Raw genomic sequence first — 15105 nt, 5'->3', positions numbered from 1 at the left:
TTAAATCAGTCCAGTTCAGTTCAGCCAAAGATGATGATATGTAATGTGTGTACACCACTACCAACATGAATTGAGCAAAGGAGCCATTATGTAGCTTTTTTGGGGTGAAATCAAACAAAAAAAATTACAATAGGTATTTTAGCACTGAATATAAACAATTTATTTTCTGAAGCTTTGCTCTATGTTGATCATTATTTTCATAGACACTTTTCCTCTGCTACACTTGGTCAAATTGTGCCAATCAATCATTATTAAATATAGCTCCATCACTAGGTGCTTGCATAAAAAGAAGATTGAATGACAATATTAAATGTTCAGCTTATTCCCAAAAAGAAATAAAAACCTTACAGATAAGTAAAAATAAAAGTACAGCATGGAAGGACAGCTAGTGAAGCATCAATGTATTCCTAAAAGATTTTAAAAGAAAATATTAAAAGAGTTTTATAAATCAAACATTGTTCCATTCATAATATAAAAATTTTTTTTAAAAAGTACATGGACGATGTAACAGATAAAGTAACAGTAAAACATAAATTGATAAAATGTGGATAGAACTTTGGGATAGCAACTGTCTGGTTCTGAATGTAATGGCTAATAAAACCTCAGAAATACAGCTAAATATATTCTAACAGTTGCGTAATGGGGTTTTGTAACAGTAAAGAAGGCTGGTATCATAAAATGTTAAACATAAGGTGTGCACAGTGTGGAAGAGCACTTAATCTTCAGCTGGGTGCATGGTTTTTAGAGCACTTATGCCACTGGTTTACATATGGCTCTTGCATCAGTGCCAGCACCTATAATTACAAATACACAATACAAGCTGCATAACATCTACACAGAGATATGCAGAACAAGAGATGATGACTACATTTCAAACTTTCACTGACTTTACAGCCAACCCCAAAAAAGGAGTGTTTTTAGTGTTACAAAAGGCATTAAAAAGGTTACACAAGGTATTATAATAAAATATTGGTTAAGAAGCAGATATGGTACAAATAACACGACTGGAAATATCTATGTGCTGCCACTCGAGGTAATGGAAAAGTATCTTTCACTAAGTAGTATTGTACAAAATGCACCTCAGTGCTGTGCTTTTCTGGCATGACACCTACCGTAAGCTGTAGAAAAATGGCAAAGCTGACAATGTGTGCTCAGAACTGATGCACAGAGTAAACTTAAGACGTCTGCAGGAAAAAACACTAATAACAAATATCTTTTACACCATGTTCACATTCTGTTAAGTCACTCTGAATCAATTAGTAGGCTGTGCATGTATTAGTGGCACCACTTTTTCGTTTATATTTGCCACCAGTTAAGTTAAACAAATTTAGTTACCTCATCCATTGGAAACTCTGTTTCAGCAAGCTCAAAAAGAGCTTTGTTTCTCTTCAGCAGTGATTCCTCCCCTGTCCTTGTTGTAACAATCTGTGTTTGATCCAGGAGGTGCTGTGCCTGTGCAAGACATTTATAGCATTTTGAACAATTACAGCCAAACGAACGCAGAGCATGCTTTTGAACATCTACATGAAGACAGGGAGCACAACCCATGTCAGCAGGTAATTGGGGAGATGGCATGAAGGTTATACAGGTGATAAAAGTTAAACTACTTAAAAAATCAGTTATTGGGCTAACATCCTAACTGTGGAACACATCTGTATTGGAGGATCATTTGTATGAAAAATACTCAAGAACTTGCTGGTGTATTTTATTTTTTTCAGTGAGGCTATTAATTAGACAAACGTTAATGGCTAGCAGACAAAAGACAAAGCACAGAAGCACACACCCTACAGCCTCTTTTCTGGGCATTTTAAATAGTGAACTTTTTAAGAATTATAGGTGTATTTCTTAAATGTGGTCTCTGATATTAGAAATGCACCTAAGGGCATGATATACCTTAGGTTTGAGATTTTAAAAAATGTGCAAAAGACTGACTGACTGACGGGATTATAGTCACTCATCTCTTTATTAGTTGTTGTTTTGCTTTAATGACAAAACACTGTAAATATATAAACAAAATTTATACATTATTTTCCTGAAAGAAATTATTCTTTTAAATGGTTACAAGTTGCTGTATTCTATCCCATAACATAAGCAGTGAAGTAGTAAACTACCCTAAATGGACACCAGTCTATAGAAAGGGTAAAAGCAAGATAGGATTAACCATGCAAGGAGGTAATCATCCTAACTTTTGTGTCACCGTGCCAGGAAAAAAACAAAAACATCCATCCATCATCCAACCCGCTACATCCTAACTACAGGGTCACAGTGGTCTGCTGGACCCAACCCAACCAACACAGGGCGCAAGGCAGGAAACAAACCCTGGGCAGGATGCCAGCCCACCGCAGGGTGCACACACTACGGACAATTTAGAATCACCAATCCACCTAACCAGAGCACCCACAGGAAACCCATGCAGACAAGGGGAGAACATGCAAACTCTACGCAGGGAGGACCCGGGAAGCGAACTCAGGTCTCCTAACTGCGAGGCAGCAGCGCTATCCACTGCACCACCACAAAAAAAACATACATGCTTAATTTATGAAGTAACGTTTTATTGAGAAACTGGTTAAAAGCAGCTACCAATGTCAGAATTCCAAGGACCAAATTTGAAAGACAATAAAGTAAGATATTTAGACATGCCTAAGAACACTGCAAAGCCATGGTGATCATGGATCATAATTTTCTTGTACTTACTAGTTTGTTCTGAGATGCTGATAGGTCCTGTAGCATTTCATCAATGATGCTTTCAGCAATAGTGACAGTTGTTGACAGTTTCAGCTCACTGATGAATTGTAGAGAAAAAAAGGTCAGAGTTAATGGACATGTCAGTACCTCAAACTCTGTGTAGACACCCTTCCCTGTTGAACCTTCCACTGTAACGGACGAAGCACACAGTTCAGAGTCCAGAGAGCTGAGGGGAAAATTGTTATGGCCAGACAATTGGCTTAGAGAACTTCTAAAACAGAAAGGCTTGTGTAGTGCTCATGGCCAGCCTTGGCAAGTTCCTACCAATATTGGTCCAAAGAAGGAAACACCACGAACTGCCAACAGGATTTTGTGCAGCCAAAACTCATTGATGTGAGAGGTCAACAAAGGCATTCCATCTGGAATGAACAAAAAGAAAGGCAACTGTGGCACAAATTGCAGATAATTTTTATGATTGTTAATGGTGTAATGTGTCTCACAGTGCATTGAACCCTGATGAGTATGGGACTGCATAGTCACAGGTCAGTCAGAGTACTCATGCTAATACCCATTTACCTTTAAAAACACCTACAATGGTCATGTGAGTGTTGAAGCTGAACCTTCTATCAATGGAGGAAGGTTACTTTGTCAGCTGAATCCTGTTTTGTGTTGCATCATGTGGATTGCCTGGCACATGTGCTTCAATTACCTGGGTAAGACATGGCACAAGAGTGCACTTTAGGTAGTAGGCATTCGCTGATGAACAGAGAAATGTTACACAAGTACACTGGGCTCTGTATTCCATAAACCCCTGGAACATTTGTGTTATAGTTTACATGCCTGAGAAGTTTTAAGAAGGTAGGCAGAAACTTCAGAGACATTAGATAAAAATAGATTCACAGATTGGGGGTTCATGGAGAGAGGCATGGCACAACACAGTGAACGACAATCAGAAACACTGGAAGAGTTAACGTGACTTACAGCCATGGCTAGTTTTAGTATAACTGTTACTTTGAAAGCTTTTCCCTGGCCATAATAGCAGGATGGTGATTCTTTGGAAAGTACACCTGTAGATCATTTACTGTTAAATAAACATGCCCATTATTGGGCTTAACTTTCATTTGGTGTGTTCATCTCAGTCTTTACATCTCAGCTGTCATTACAGTATTACTTTTGAGGATGTTGCAAATTACATGCAGCTCAGTACAATATCCGTCTTAATTATGTTTTACATCTTTTATTATTATTATTAGTATTATTATCTTTGTTGTGAAGCCTTAGTATTAGTATCTACAAACTACAAGGTGTCATCATGATTTCCAAGGAAACCACGAAACATTATCATGAGTCCCAATTTGTGGCCGTAAAATCGTGACATCATTCATTCTCAAAATAAACTCTGACTCCTAAGCTGGGAGTAGGTGTAGGATACTTCATAAATGCTTCTCATGTCCTACTCTGAGGTAGAACAAATTCTTATCCTAATCAGAATTTTACTACAATTCCTAAGAGTAATTCTAAGATGTTTGATAAATATGGGCACAGGTACATCCTTTTAAGGCAATGGTATTTCCCAATGGAAGTGAGAACTTTCAACAGGATAATGCACCCTGCCATACTGCATAAATTGCCTGAAAATGGTCATTTGAAGTGTAAAATTCTCCAAATGTCAATTCAAATGAGAATCTGTAGGACGTGTTGGAACAACAAGTCCGATCCACAGGGGCTCCACCTTGCAACTTATAGGAATCTAAGGATCTTCTGCAAACATCCTGGTGCCAGATACCACATATACAATGGATTCATCTCAGATAAATCAGCTTTTTCTTGACACATACAGAGACCAGAAACATGGAGTATTAGATGTGAATCAACCAGTTATAGAGAGTCATCCCAAAGGTGAGCAAATGTTCAGCATCCTTAATTATGAATTTCACTATACCATGTGCATGATAATAATCTTCAACTCAAACAAAACGTCATCTGTATTAGAAATAAACTATGAACAGTTTCTCGTAGAGTGATTTTCATTTTTTCTCATTTTCAAGTTTTATTGTATCAGCGAAGATTTCACAATTTACACTGCTTAGATCTGCCACCACCAAAAAGTAAGTGTGTCAATAGAATTAGATGACTATGATTTACTCTTTCCCTATTCCCAATCTAACCTTATTAAAAGAAGAGACTAATGTAACTAATAAGTTATTGAAATAATAATAAATACTAATTATCACAGATATTTCTAGTAAGAGAGAAAAAACAACAGAAAAAATGTTTTATCATATGGAATTTCACTAAAATGAACTTCAATTATAAAAATGTTAATATCCCCTACTGTTTAAAAAAAGAATGATGACAGAAAAAATTGGAAGAGAAAATGACAAGATATTATTCAGGCTATTGCCGTATTTTTCAATCAAAAAATTAATGATATTAGAAATAATATAGTACATCTCCCCAACACTCCGGATCCTCTTAAGCCCCAGTACTCCATTATAAACAAACTCTTTCACCAGGATAGATTTACCTGATTTATATAAAATAATTTCTCAACTGAGACCCTCCACCTGCGTCCTTGACCCAATACCAACAAGTTTTTTCAAAGAAGTATCAGGCGTGCTAATTGATAATATTCTTGACATAGTAAACTCGTCATTAGATACGAGAGTCTTCCCAGACTGCTGTAGTTAAACCCCTACTCAAGAAAAATAATCTTGATCCCTCTGCTTTTGAAAATTTTAGACCCATTTCTAACCTGCTTCTTAAGTAAAATTCTAGAGAAGGCAGGCATTATGCAGCTAAATGACCACCTCAATAAACATGCTATTCTTGATAAGTTAAATGCAGACAGGGGCCATTTATCTGTTCTCATCCTCTTAGATCTGAGTTCCGCATTTGATTCCATTGATCACAATATTCTTAGAAATCACCTTGGTCAATGGGTGGGCTTCTCTTCTGTCTTAAATTGGTTTGAATTCTACCTGGCAGGTAGAAAATTCTTTGTTAGTTGTGGTAATTATAACTCAAAGACACATGATATTCTATATGGTGTTCCACAAGGCTCTATCCTGGGTTCGCTGCTCTTTTCAATTTACATGCTTCCTTTAGGTCAGATTATCTCGGGGCACAACGTGAGATACCACAGCTATACTGATGACACACAGCTGTATCTGTCAATAGCCCCTGATGACCCCAACTCTGTTGTTTCACTAACACAATGTCTTACTTGTGTTTCTAAATGGATAGTATAGTATAATAGTAATTTTCTCAAGCTAAATAAAGAGAAAACAGAAATTTTAATGATTGGCAATAATGGATATAATGAGGTTATTAGAAATAAACTTGATGCATTAGGATTAAAAGTCAAGATGGAGGTAAAGAATTTAGGGGTAACTGTTGACTGTGACCTGAATTTTAAATCGCATATTAATCCGATCACTAGGACAGCATTTTCTCACTTAAGAAATATAGCAAAATTTAGACCTCTTATATCATTGAAAGATGCTGAGAAATTAGTTCACGCTTTTGTTCTCAGTCGACTAGATTACTGTAACACACTCCTCTCAGGATTACCCAAAAAAGACATAAATCGTTTGCAACTAGTGCAGAATGCAGCTCCTAGAATCTTAACTAGGAAAAGAAAATCATTTCTCCAGTTTTGATGTCACTACACTGGTTACCTGTGTCATTCAGAATTGGCTTTAAAATACTGCTTATGGTTTACAAAGCCTTAAAAAATCTCGCTCCATTTTATATATGGGAATGTCTGACACCTTATATTCCAAATCATAACCTTAGATCTTCAAATGAGTGTCTGCTTAGAATTCCAAGAGCTAAACTTAAAAGAAGCGGTGAGGCAGCCTTCTGCTGTTATGCACCTAAAATCTGGAATAGCCTGCCAATAGGAATTCGCCAGGCTAATACAGTGGAGCACTTTAAAAAACTGCTAAAAACACATTACTTTAACATGGCTTTCTCATAACTTCATTTTAGTTTAATCCTGATGCTCTGTATATTCAATAAATTATCATTACTATTCATGGTGGCTCCAAGATCCGTACTAACCCCTACTCTCTCTTCTGTTCTTTTCCCGGTTTTCTGTGGTGGCGACCTGCGCCACCACCACCTAATCAAAGCACCATGATGTTCCTACATTGAAGTCTAGAAGTCTACATGACCATCATCATCAAGTCCTTCCATGAGAACACTAAATACAATGAAGACTGATCATTTATGTTAGGTAGAATGCCCAGAGGCAGCTGAGCAGTCTCATGGTCTGGAACCCCTACATATTTTTTTATTTTTCCTCCAGCCATCTGGAGTTTTTTTGTTTTTTCTGTCCTCCCTGGCCATCGGACCTTACTTTTATTCTATGTTAATGAGTTTTGTCTTATTTTAATTCTTCATTATTTTGCCTTTCTTCTCTTTCTTCATCATGTAAAGCGCTTTGAACTACATTATTCGTATAAAAATGTGCTATATAAATAAATATTCGCGTTGTTGTTGAGTACTATTGAAAAATCTAATGACGTTAAAGCAGTAAGTTACAGAGCAGTATAAGATATGCAAAAAGGGTGATTTAATCTAACTAAACTGCAAAAGACAGAAAAGATGGAAAAAGTGATAAACATGGTAATGCAAAACAGAAAAAACTCAATAGCCAAAACGATCACTGCAGTCATAGAGAGGAAGATAATTCAATTGAGAGGAAGATAATTCAGATGACATTAAAAGCACTTGTATAGCATATACAACGCATGTTCCTTTATTAATCATAATATTCCTGCCTTTTGCCCTACGCTTGCTGGGACAACCCCCATCTTCCCTGCTACCCTGTCCAAGACAAAGTTGGCTTAGAAAATGGATGGATGGATAGATGGATGGATGAATGAATGGATCGGTGTATTCTTTACAATTTTGCAAATGTTAGTTAAGCTATTTTTACTTATAATAGATTAGTGACCAGTAGTGTTATGTTTCCGCATTCACTGCTCCAGTCCTTAATCAGATCCTATTCATAATTTAAAAATACTAGGAAGAAGTCTTTCTTCTTGGGCATCTCAGGCAAGCTGTATGAGTGGGTGTAACCTTCAACCACAACCCTCAACTTACCTTGAAAGATAAGACCACAGTGAATGTCTTCTTCTGAAAATGTGTTTTGTTCATGGTAATTAGTGATAGGAAAAATAAATCACACTGGGAGCAGTATAATAATGGCTAACCAAGTTTTTCTTCTTTAATTATTTTCTGATTTTTTTCCACTATCTCATAATACATATATTCACAAACCAGTAATAAAAAGTTGGAAATAAGGCAGCACTTATAACCTCTCTTCTTTAGCTGTCTACAAAATTGATCTTTTAAATATAAAGCCCTCTTGTCTTTCAAATAAACAATGCATTCATTTTTAAAGAAGGATTTAACACTCTTTCTCTTTATATATATATATATAAATAAATATATTTATATCTTTAAAAAAAGCTAATCATAAACAGCAATGCTCTAAAGCTAGAGAAGGAATTTGTCATTCTGCACATACAGGGCAGTAAACTAAACTTGACTAGACTTGATATTATTTTGGAAGAATTAAGTGAATAGGAATGGCAAGCTTTGTTGGGCTGAATGGCCTGTTCTTGTCTAGGTTTTTCCAATGTTCTAATAATCTAATGTTCTAAACAATGATTTTATTGGATCCTCCAGGGGTACGATTAGGCCAATAATGCAGACAATGAGAAATCGCAATAAAAATAAAAAATTGCAATATGTCATTTTGCTTGACTTCTTATTGCATCCACAATGGCTAACATGGCACAACAACCTACTAATACAGACAATAAAGCAGAAAAATTGTACTGGCTCATTATTGTACTAAAAACATTTTTAGTCATACTTTTAAGTTGTCACTGAAAACATAGCTAGTAGTTCTAGTTAAAGTAACAACTATGAAAACTTTCAAATTTCCAGCACTCCTATTTACACAAAAAAGTGCACAAGTCAAAAAACTTAAATTCATTTGTTGGTGATGTCTGATGATTCCAGGTTTTTGATAAAAAAAATTTCAATTCAAAGTCATTTAATTTGTTAATTGAATCACTCATTATCTACTGTTACATGGCTCTCATTTTGCAGTATCACAGGTTTATAGCTGTACATGCACTACTTTTACAATATAATTAACAAACTGTTTAATATACTGGAATGGATATGTGCTTCTTCAAAAAAAAGTAAAATGTACACTATAAAGAATTTCTGACATTGAAATAAAAAGCTGAGGAAAGCCACCTAATTAAATGTTTCACCCCTACAAGAACTCTAAAGATACTGATAGAAACAAAACCTGTGACCACTGGCAAATCCTATTTGCAGATCTTTGTATTTAGCACTTTTCTGCCAATAGCTGACAAGAAACTATCCATAATACAATTTCATTTGAATTACATATTTTAGTTTACATTTAAAAATTATTTTTACTTAAAATATTTATTTCATGCCTTATTTGAGAAAATTTGTAAAAGTAATAAACAGTTATTACTGACAGTAAATGCATAATCAGCTAATAAACATTTTAACCATTTAATAGAAATAATGTTTTTAAATGTTTTAGCATTAATAAATCACTTTTGCTAAATTCAGTCATTATATGTTGGAAAGTTTGGGTGTTGGCACTAAAAAAATCTAGGGTCTTGTTTATAGAAAGGTGAGTAGAATTAACCTACATCTAAGTGCAGACATATTCTTTAAATGTGAATAAAAAGAACTTAAATCTGCGTGTACAAATATTCATTAAAAGTTTTTAAAATTATTTATAAAACCTCCATAAAAACAAACAGACATTCCATTCCTAAATCTCTTGTACTTGTGGCCAACTTAAGTAATCACAAATCACCTTAGACCTGTGCGCATCTTTATGAGTGCATCATTTCCAGACAGAGACCACCATTGTATCTTACATTGCAATACAAGCAGCAACAATTTTGCCTTAATTAACTCTGCTAAAGTGACAGGTAAATTCCTGGTTTGAGAAAATGGAAAAATGTAATTGTAATGTGACCGTGTTTCTCAGACAAAGGTAGAGATTTGGTGCACTAGTCAGGTTATAACAGTGGTTATCAAGTGGTGAGCAGACAGAGAGATATTCCCAATCTGCCTCTGTGCAAGGTCCCTGTTTCAAGGAACACAAGTACAGAGAATTTACATATAGACTGGAATAGTGTGATTGTGCATCAAAGGAAGGACTCTTAAGGACATCTACTGGCAGAGGTCTATAAGGATGGTTCTTGATAGTCCATAACAGTTCATTAGCCATTAATCATCATGAGCAAAAAAGCCTAACTAATCTTTGAAAATGTAAGTGCACTCTCTAAGTAATGCAATATGTAAAAAATGAGCAAGTGCAGCCATGACTCCTTACTTTTCAAAGATTTCTATCCATATGTGGTGAAGACACTTTCCTAATTAGTCATTAACGATACTAGACTGACGAGAAGCATGTTGCATTTTATAACTAAATCATATTTGGAATAATGATGTAAAACAGTGGGTGCTTCATAATAATTCACACAAAAATAAAAATAACACCTTTTGTGATTATATATGCTTTAACTTGGATGAAAAATGAACAGTTATTCTATTACTTTCTCTTAATAATCTATCTAACTTGCCGCTCTGTTTGTCTGTATCAATGTTAAGGTTATTCTCATGTTGGTTAACCATTTTTTCTTAAGGGCTTAAGGATTTCCCACTTGATGATAATGAATATTTTTTATTTGTTTATTTTATAATGCATTCATATAATAACCAACTGTCATGAGTAAATCTACTGTATGAAGACTAAATAAAGTGAACAAAAAATATTTTTACGTCAGTCACAAGTTTTATAACAGTGATTTTCATATAAGGTCAAATCCATGGAATTTAACACCAGGGGCCTCATGTATAACGCAGTGTGTAGAATTCGCACTATAACATGGCGTAAGCACAAAAGCCGAAATGTGCTTACGCACAGAAAAATCCAGATGCAGGAATCTGTGCGTACTCTAACTTCCACGTTCTTCCGCTACATAAATCCTGGTCAGCGTGAAAAGTAACGCTCATGCACGCGCTTCATGTAACGCCCCAACTCCTCCCAGAATTACGCCTCTTTGAATATGCAAATCAATATAAATCACCCTTAAGCTCAAGCTTCTGTGAAAAGACAATGGGAAAAGCATGGGGGAAAATATAAGAATTTCAATGAATACCAAGTGGAGGCAAAGGAAAAACATACTATTTGTTTAATTAAACCGTGGTATAATCAACAAAAGGAAGTTGATCGAGTGACATAGCGTGTTGGAGAAACTTGAAAGCTCACGTTCACAAAGTCGCACAGTGCCGGAAATAAAAAAAGAAATCACATATGGAAGTCGCCATGAAAAGGCGAGTTGTAGCCCAGTCTGAGTATCATATGAAAGCTTATTAGGGTACAGAGAAAAAAAAGGCACACAGTGGGGAAAAAGCACGAAATGTCATCTTCAATCTCGAAATCTCCACTTTAATCACGTAGTTTATTTTGTCATTAAAGTAGAACATCATAAACTTCATCTTAAAATTGTTTAATTAACCAGTTTCTCAAATCACATCGTAATTAAAGTATAGCACGTTAAATGCTTTGTTTTGTATGTGATCTTCTATGTGCTCTATGTGTGTGGATCACTACTTGCTTCTTAAACCGGCTCTCTTGTTCCGACAGGACACAGAATCCATTACATTCATGATATTACAGCTCTCTGAATAACTAAAATACTGAGATGTATACGTAATATCATTTTCATGATGATAGGAGTTAAAGCACGTTATTAAGCTGTGTCGTTATTTTCTCTTTCTGTTTTATATTCAATACATAATGGCGTGGCCGCCACTGCAGTCCTTGCTTTTCTTTCTCTAAGTAACCGATCGCCACACAATCAGCTCTGTAATAGACGTTAAGCCATCTGTAAGCTTTGAGCGCCGAGTCTTCAAAGGAACATTGAAATATCTTCGTAGTACATGTTTAATTATTCTATCCTTCACGCCGGTCCCAGTGAAGAATATTGATAATTTAAATTAAGTTAAAGTTTTATCTGTATAATATAATAAACATATTTTGCTGCATTTCATCTTAAAAATTATATCGTCATCATATGTAAATACACGCTTTATAAAGTGGCTAAGGTTGTGTAATATTATAACTGTAGTGCAAGTTTACAGTGAGGTAATTGTACTTATAAGTACAAACAGTTCTACAAGGAGCAATTGATTAAGTGCGTTTAAAGTTCTTGGGATGAAACTGTTTCTGAACCACGAGGTCCGTACAGGAAAGGCTTTGAAATGTTTTGCCGTGGCTGAGGTAGCGTGTGCTTGAAGCTGTATACCGATAATTCTCTTTCCAATCAGTTGCTGCTGTGATTCACACTCAGATACAGTGATATAAATACTCAGAGTGGTGCAGTGAGAGTAATATGGAAAAAGATGATCCGCTGTGGCAACTCCTAATGGGAGCAGCTAAAAGAAGAATAAGGTGCAGTTAGAGTAACAACGCTAAAGCAGTTATGGTATTTGGAATACTATGGCTATTCCCTGGAATATTATATTGTTACAAGTTAATTACAATCAGATGCATTACACTAATAAACAATATGCAATTAGTTTCAGTGTATTTATAAAGCCGCGTTAGGAAAATAAGGAGTAACCACACAGCAACAGTAGCATTGCTTTGACACTGGGTGCCGCCAGTCTGCAAAACCGAGTGGAGAACTTGCGTACGACAAGGTATGAGGTACCATGTAGGTTTTATACATTGCGATTTGAATGTGGAAAAGTTCTTACGCAACATTTCTGTGCATACGCACCTTTTATACATGAAGCCCCTGATCTGCCCATACAACTGTTTTAGAAATTAGAACATTGTTTTGAACCTGAAAGACTTATACACATCACCAGCAGATCCAGCAGAGATTTAAAAACTCAAGTTTCAACCTACAATATTTTACCAGGACAGAAATATAAGGAAAAATACATGCTGTATAGCATGATGGACTGTATGCTCATAAGGACAAAGGCACCCGAACAAAAAGTCAGAGTGCTTACAAATATAACAATAAGATCTGGGCAAACTCTGTACAAAGGCAAGTCACCATGTAATAAAGCTGACCACCCAGGCTTAAGGCTTAATGAAACAAACCTTTGGGTTAAAATTCCTCAGCTAACTCATTGTGCTCTGAATTTGATTGCATCCTTTTGCACTGACACTGAATGTGTACTGCATTTATAGAGTGGCTCTGAGGCTAAGGATATGTGCTGGTATCCCAAAGGTTGCCGGTTCAAATCCCCATCACTGCCAAAAGAGATCCTACTCTGCTGGGCCCCTGAGCAAGGCCCTTAACCTTCAATCGCTCCAGGGACGCTGTACAATGGCTGACCCTGCGCTCTGACCCCAAGGGGTATGCGAAAACAGACAAATTCCTAATACAAGAAATTGTATAAGACGAAATAAAGAACAAAAAAAAAAAATAGTCTGCAACTCTGCATATATAACTCTTTAAATTCTTCTTACTCTTTTTTTAACAAATATAAAGGTATATACAGTGGTGTGAAAAACTATTTGCCCCCTTCCTGATTTTTTATTCTTTTGCATGTTTGTCACACAAAATGTTTCTGATCATCAAACACATTTAACCATTAGTCAAATATAACACAAGTAAATACAAAATGCAGTTTTTAAATGATGATTTTTATTATTTAGGGAGAAAAAAAATCCAATGATGTTCTTTTTCTGAAATGCTGTGTTCCTTTTACGCCAGATGTAACGGGACATTTGCCTTCCAAAAAGTTCACTTTTGTCTTATCAGTCCACAAGGTATTTTCCCAAAAGTCAAAATCATTGAGATGTTTCTTAGCAAAATTGAGACGAGCCCTAATGTTCTTTTTACTTAACAGTGGTTTGCGTCTTGGAAATCTGCCATGCAGGCCGTTTTTGCCCAGTCTCTTTCTTATGGTGGAGTCGTGAACACTGACCTTAATTGAGGCAAGTGAGGTCTGCAGTTCTTTAGACGTTGTCCTGGGGTCTTTTGTGACCTCTCGGATGAGTCGTCTCTGCTCTCTTGGGGTAATTTTGGTCGGCCGGCCACTCCTGGGAAGGTTCACCACTGTTCCATGTTTTTGCCATTTGTGGATAATGGCTCTCACTGTGGTTCGCTGGAGTCCCAAAGCTTTAGAAATGGCTTTATAACCTTTACCAGACTGATAGATCTCAATTACTTCTGTTCTCATTTGTTCCTGAATTTCTTTGGATCTTGGCATGATGTCCAGCTTTTGAGGTGCTTTTGGTCTACTTCTCTGTGTCAGGCAGCTCCTGTTTAAGTGATTTCTTGATTGAAACAGGTGTGACAGTAATCAGGCCTGGGGGTGGCTACGGAAATTGAACTCAGGTGTGATACACCACAGTTAGGTTATTTTTTAACAAGGGGCAATTACTTTTTACACAGGGCCATGTAGGTTTGGATTTTTTCTCCTAAATAATAAAAACCATCATTTAAAAACTGCATTTTGTGTTTACTTGTGCTATATTTGACTAATGGTTAAATGTGTTTGATGATCAGAAACATTTTGTGTGACAAACATGCAAAAGAATACGAAATCAGGAAGGGGGCAAATAGTTTTTCACACCACTGTACATTAAAAGATAAATTACAGCCATACCAGGTACCAAAAACATACAAAACAGAAAAAAAAACAACAAAACATCAGTCAGTGTACAATAATAACCAATATTTAGGGCAAATGTATGACATACAAGTCTTAATCTTAAAGAATTAGTCAAGCAGTCATGGTCTATTATGTGGTTCAAATAATGTGCTTTTGGATGGTATTCTTTGTGACCTTATGATATATAAAATTAAACTGAGAAAACCACTGTGACTACAGAGAACATCCAGGCATGCCAAAATGTATTATATTTTTAAGAATGTCTGGTGACTAGTAATCACTTCCATGATCCCCATGCAAACTCACCTAAGCTTGTTGGTGACATCCTCCCCAAGTTGCTGGAAGATTGCTTCCTTCACAAATTTTTCTGACTGAACAATCTTTTTAGAAACATAAGTGGCCAGCCGCTCTCGTACCTTCGTCCTGTGCATGATCTTTGGGCAAGCCTTCTCAGCCGTATCAAGCATTGTCTGCACCAACACCTGAAATGTAACAGGCAAAGCTCTAATGTGGAAAGCACTATCTGGTATGCCTGATTTAGGAGTCACAATATAAAAGTAAGGGATAATTAATTTTTGAAGAACAATTCAGGGACACAGTTGTCCTCAAACTTCCTGATTTACATTTAAATTAGAAAAGTTTTCTTCACACAAAGAACCATAGACTCATGGAATAAATTAACAAGTAGTGTGGCAGAGA

The 15105-nt window shown here is 36.0% G+C and overlaps 1 protein-coding gene across 2 annotated transcripts in view; it reads right to left on the bottom strand.

Annotated features, from left to right (window-relative positions):
• carmil2 (capping protein regulator and myosin 1 linker 2) overlaps window positions 1–15105 on the bottom strand; it is a 118711-nt gene that overhangs the window by 41495 nt on the left and 62111 nt on the right. For both annotated transcript variants that reach the window (XM_039763036.1, XM_039763037.1), the window contains exons 27-29: window positions 14713–14888; window positions 2695–2782; window positions 1336–1452 (exon numbers count right to left, since the gene is read on the bottom strand). In XM_039763036.1, the coding sequence (XP_039618970.1) occupies window positions 1336–1452; window positions 2695–2782; window positions 14713–14888 (381 nt within the window). The remainder of the gene's footprint in view (window positions 1–1335; window positions 1453–2694; window positions 2783–14712; window positions 14889–15105) is intronic.

This window comes from Polypterus senegalus, chromosome 9 (genome assembly GCF_016835505.1).
Source record: "Polypterus senegalus isolate Bchr_013 chromosome 9, ASM1683550v1, whole genome shotgun sequence".
Taxonomy (NCBI): Eukaryota; Metazoa; Chordata; class Cladistia; order Polypteriformes; family Polypteridae; genus Polypterus; species Polypterus senegalus.
Note: the sequence above shows the minus strand (reverse complement) of the source record. Positions and strands in the feature narration are given on the sequence as shown.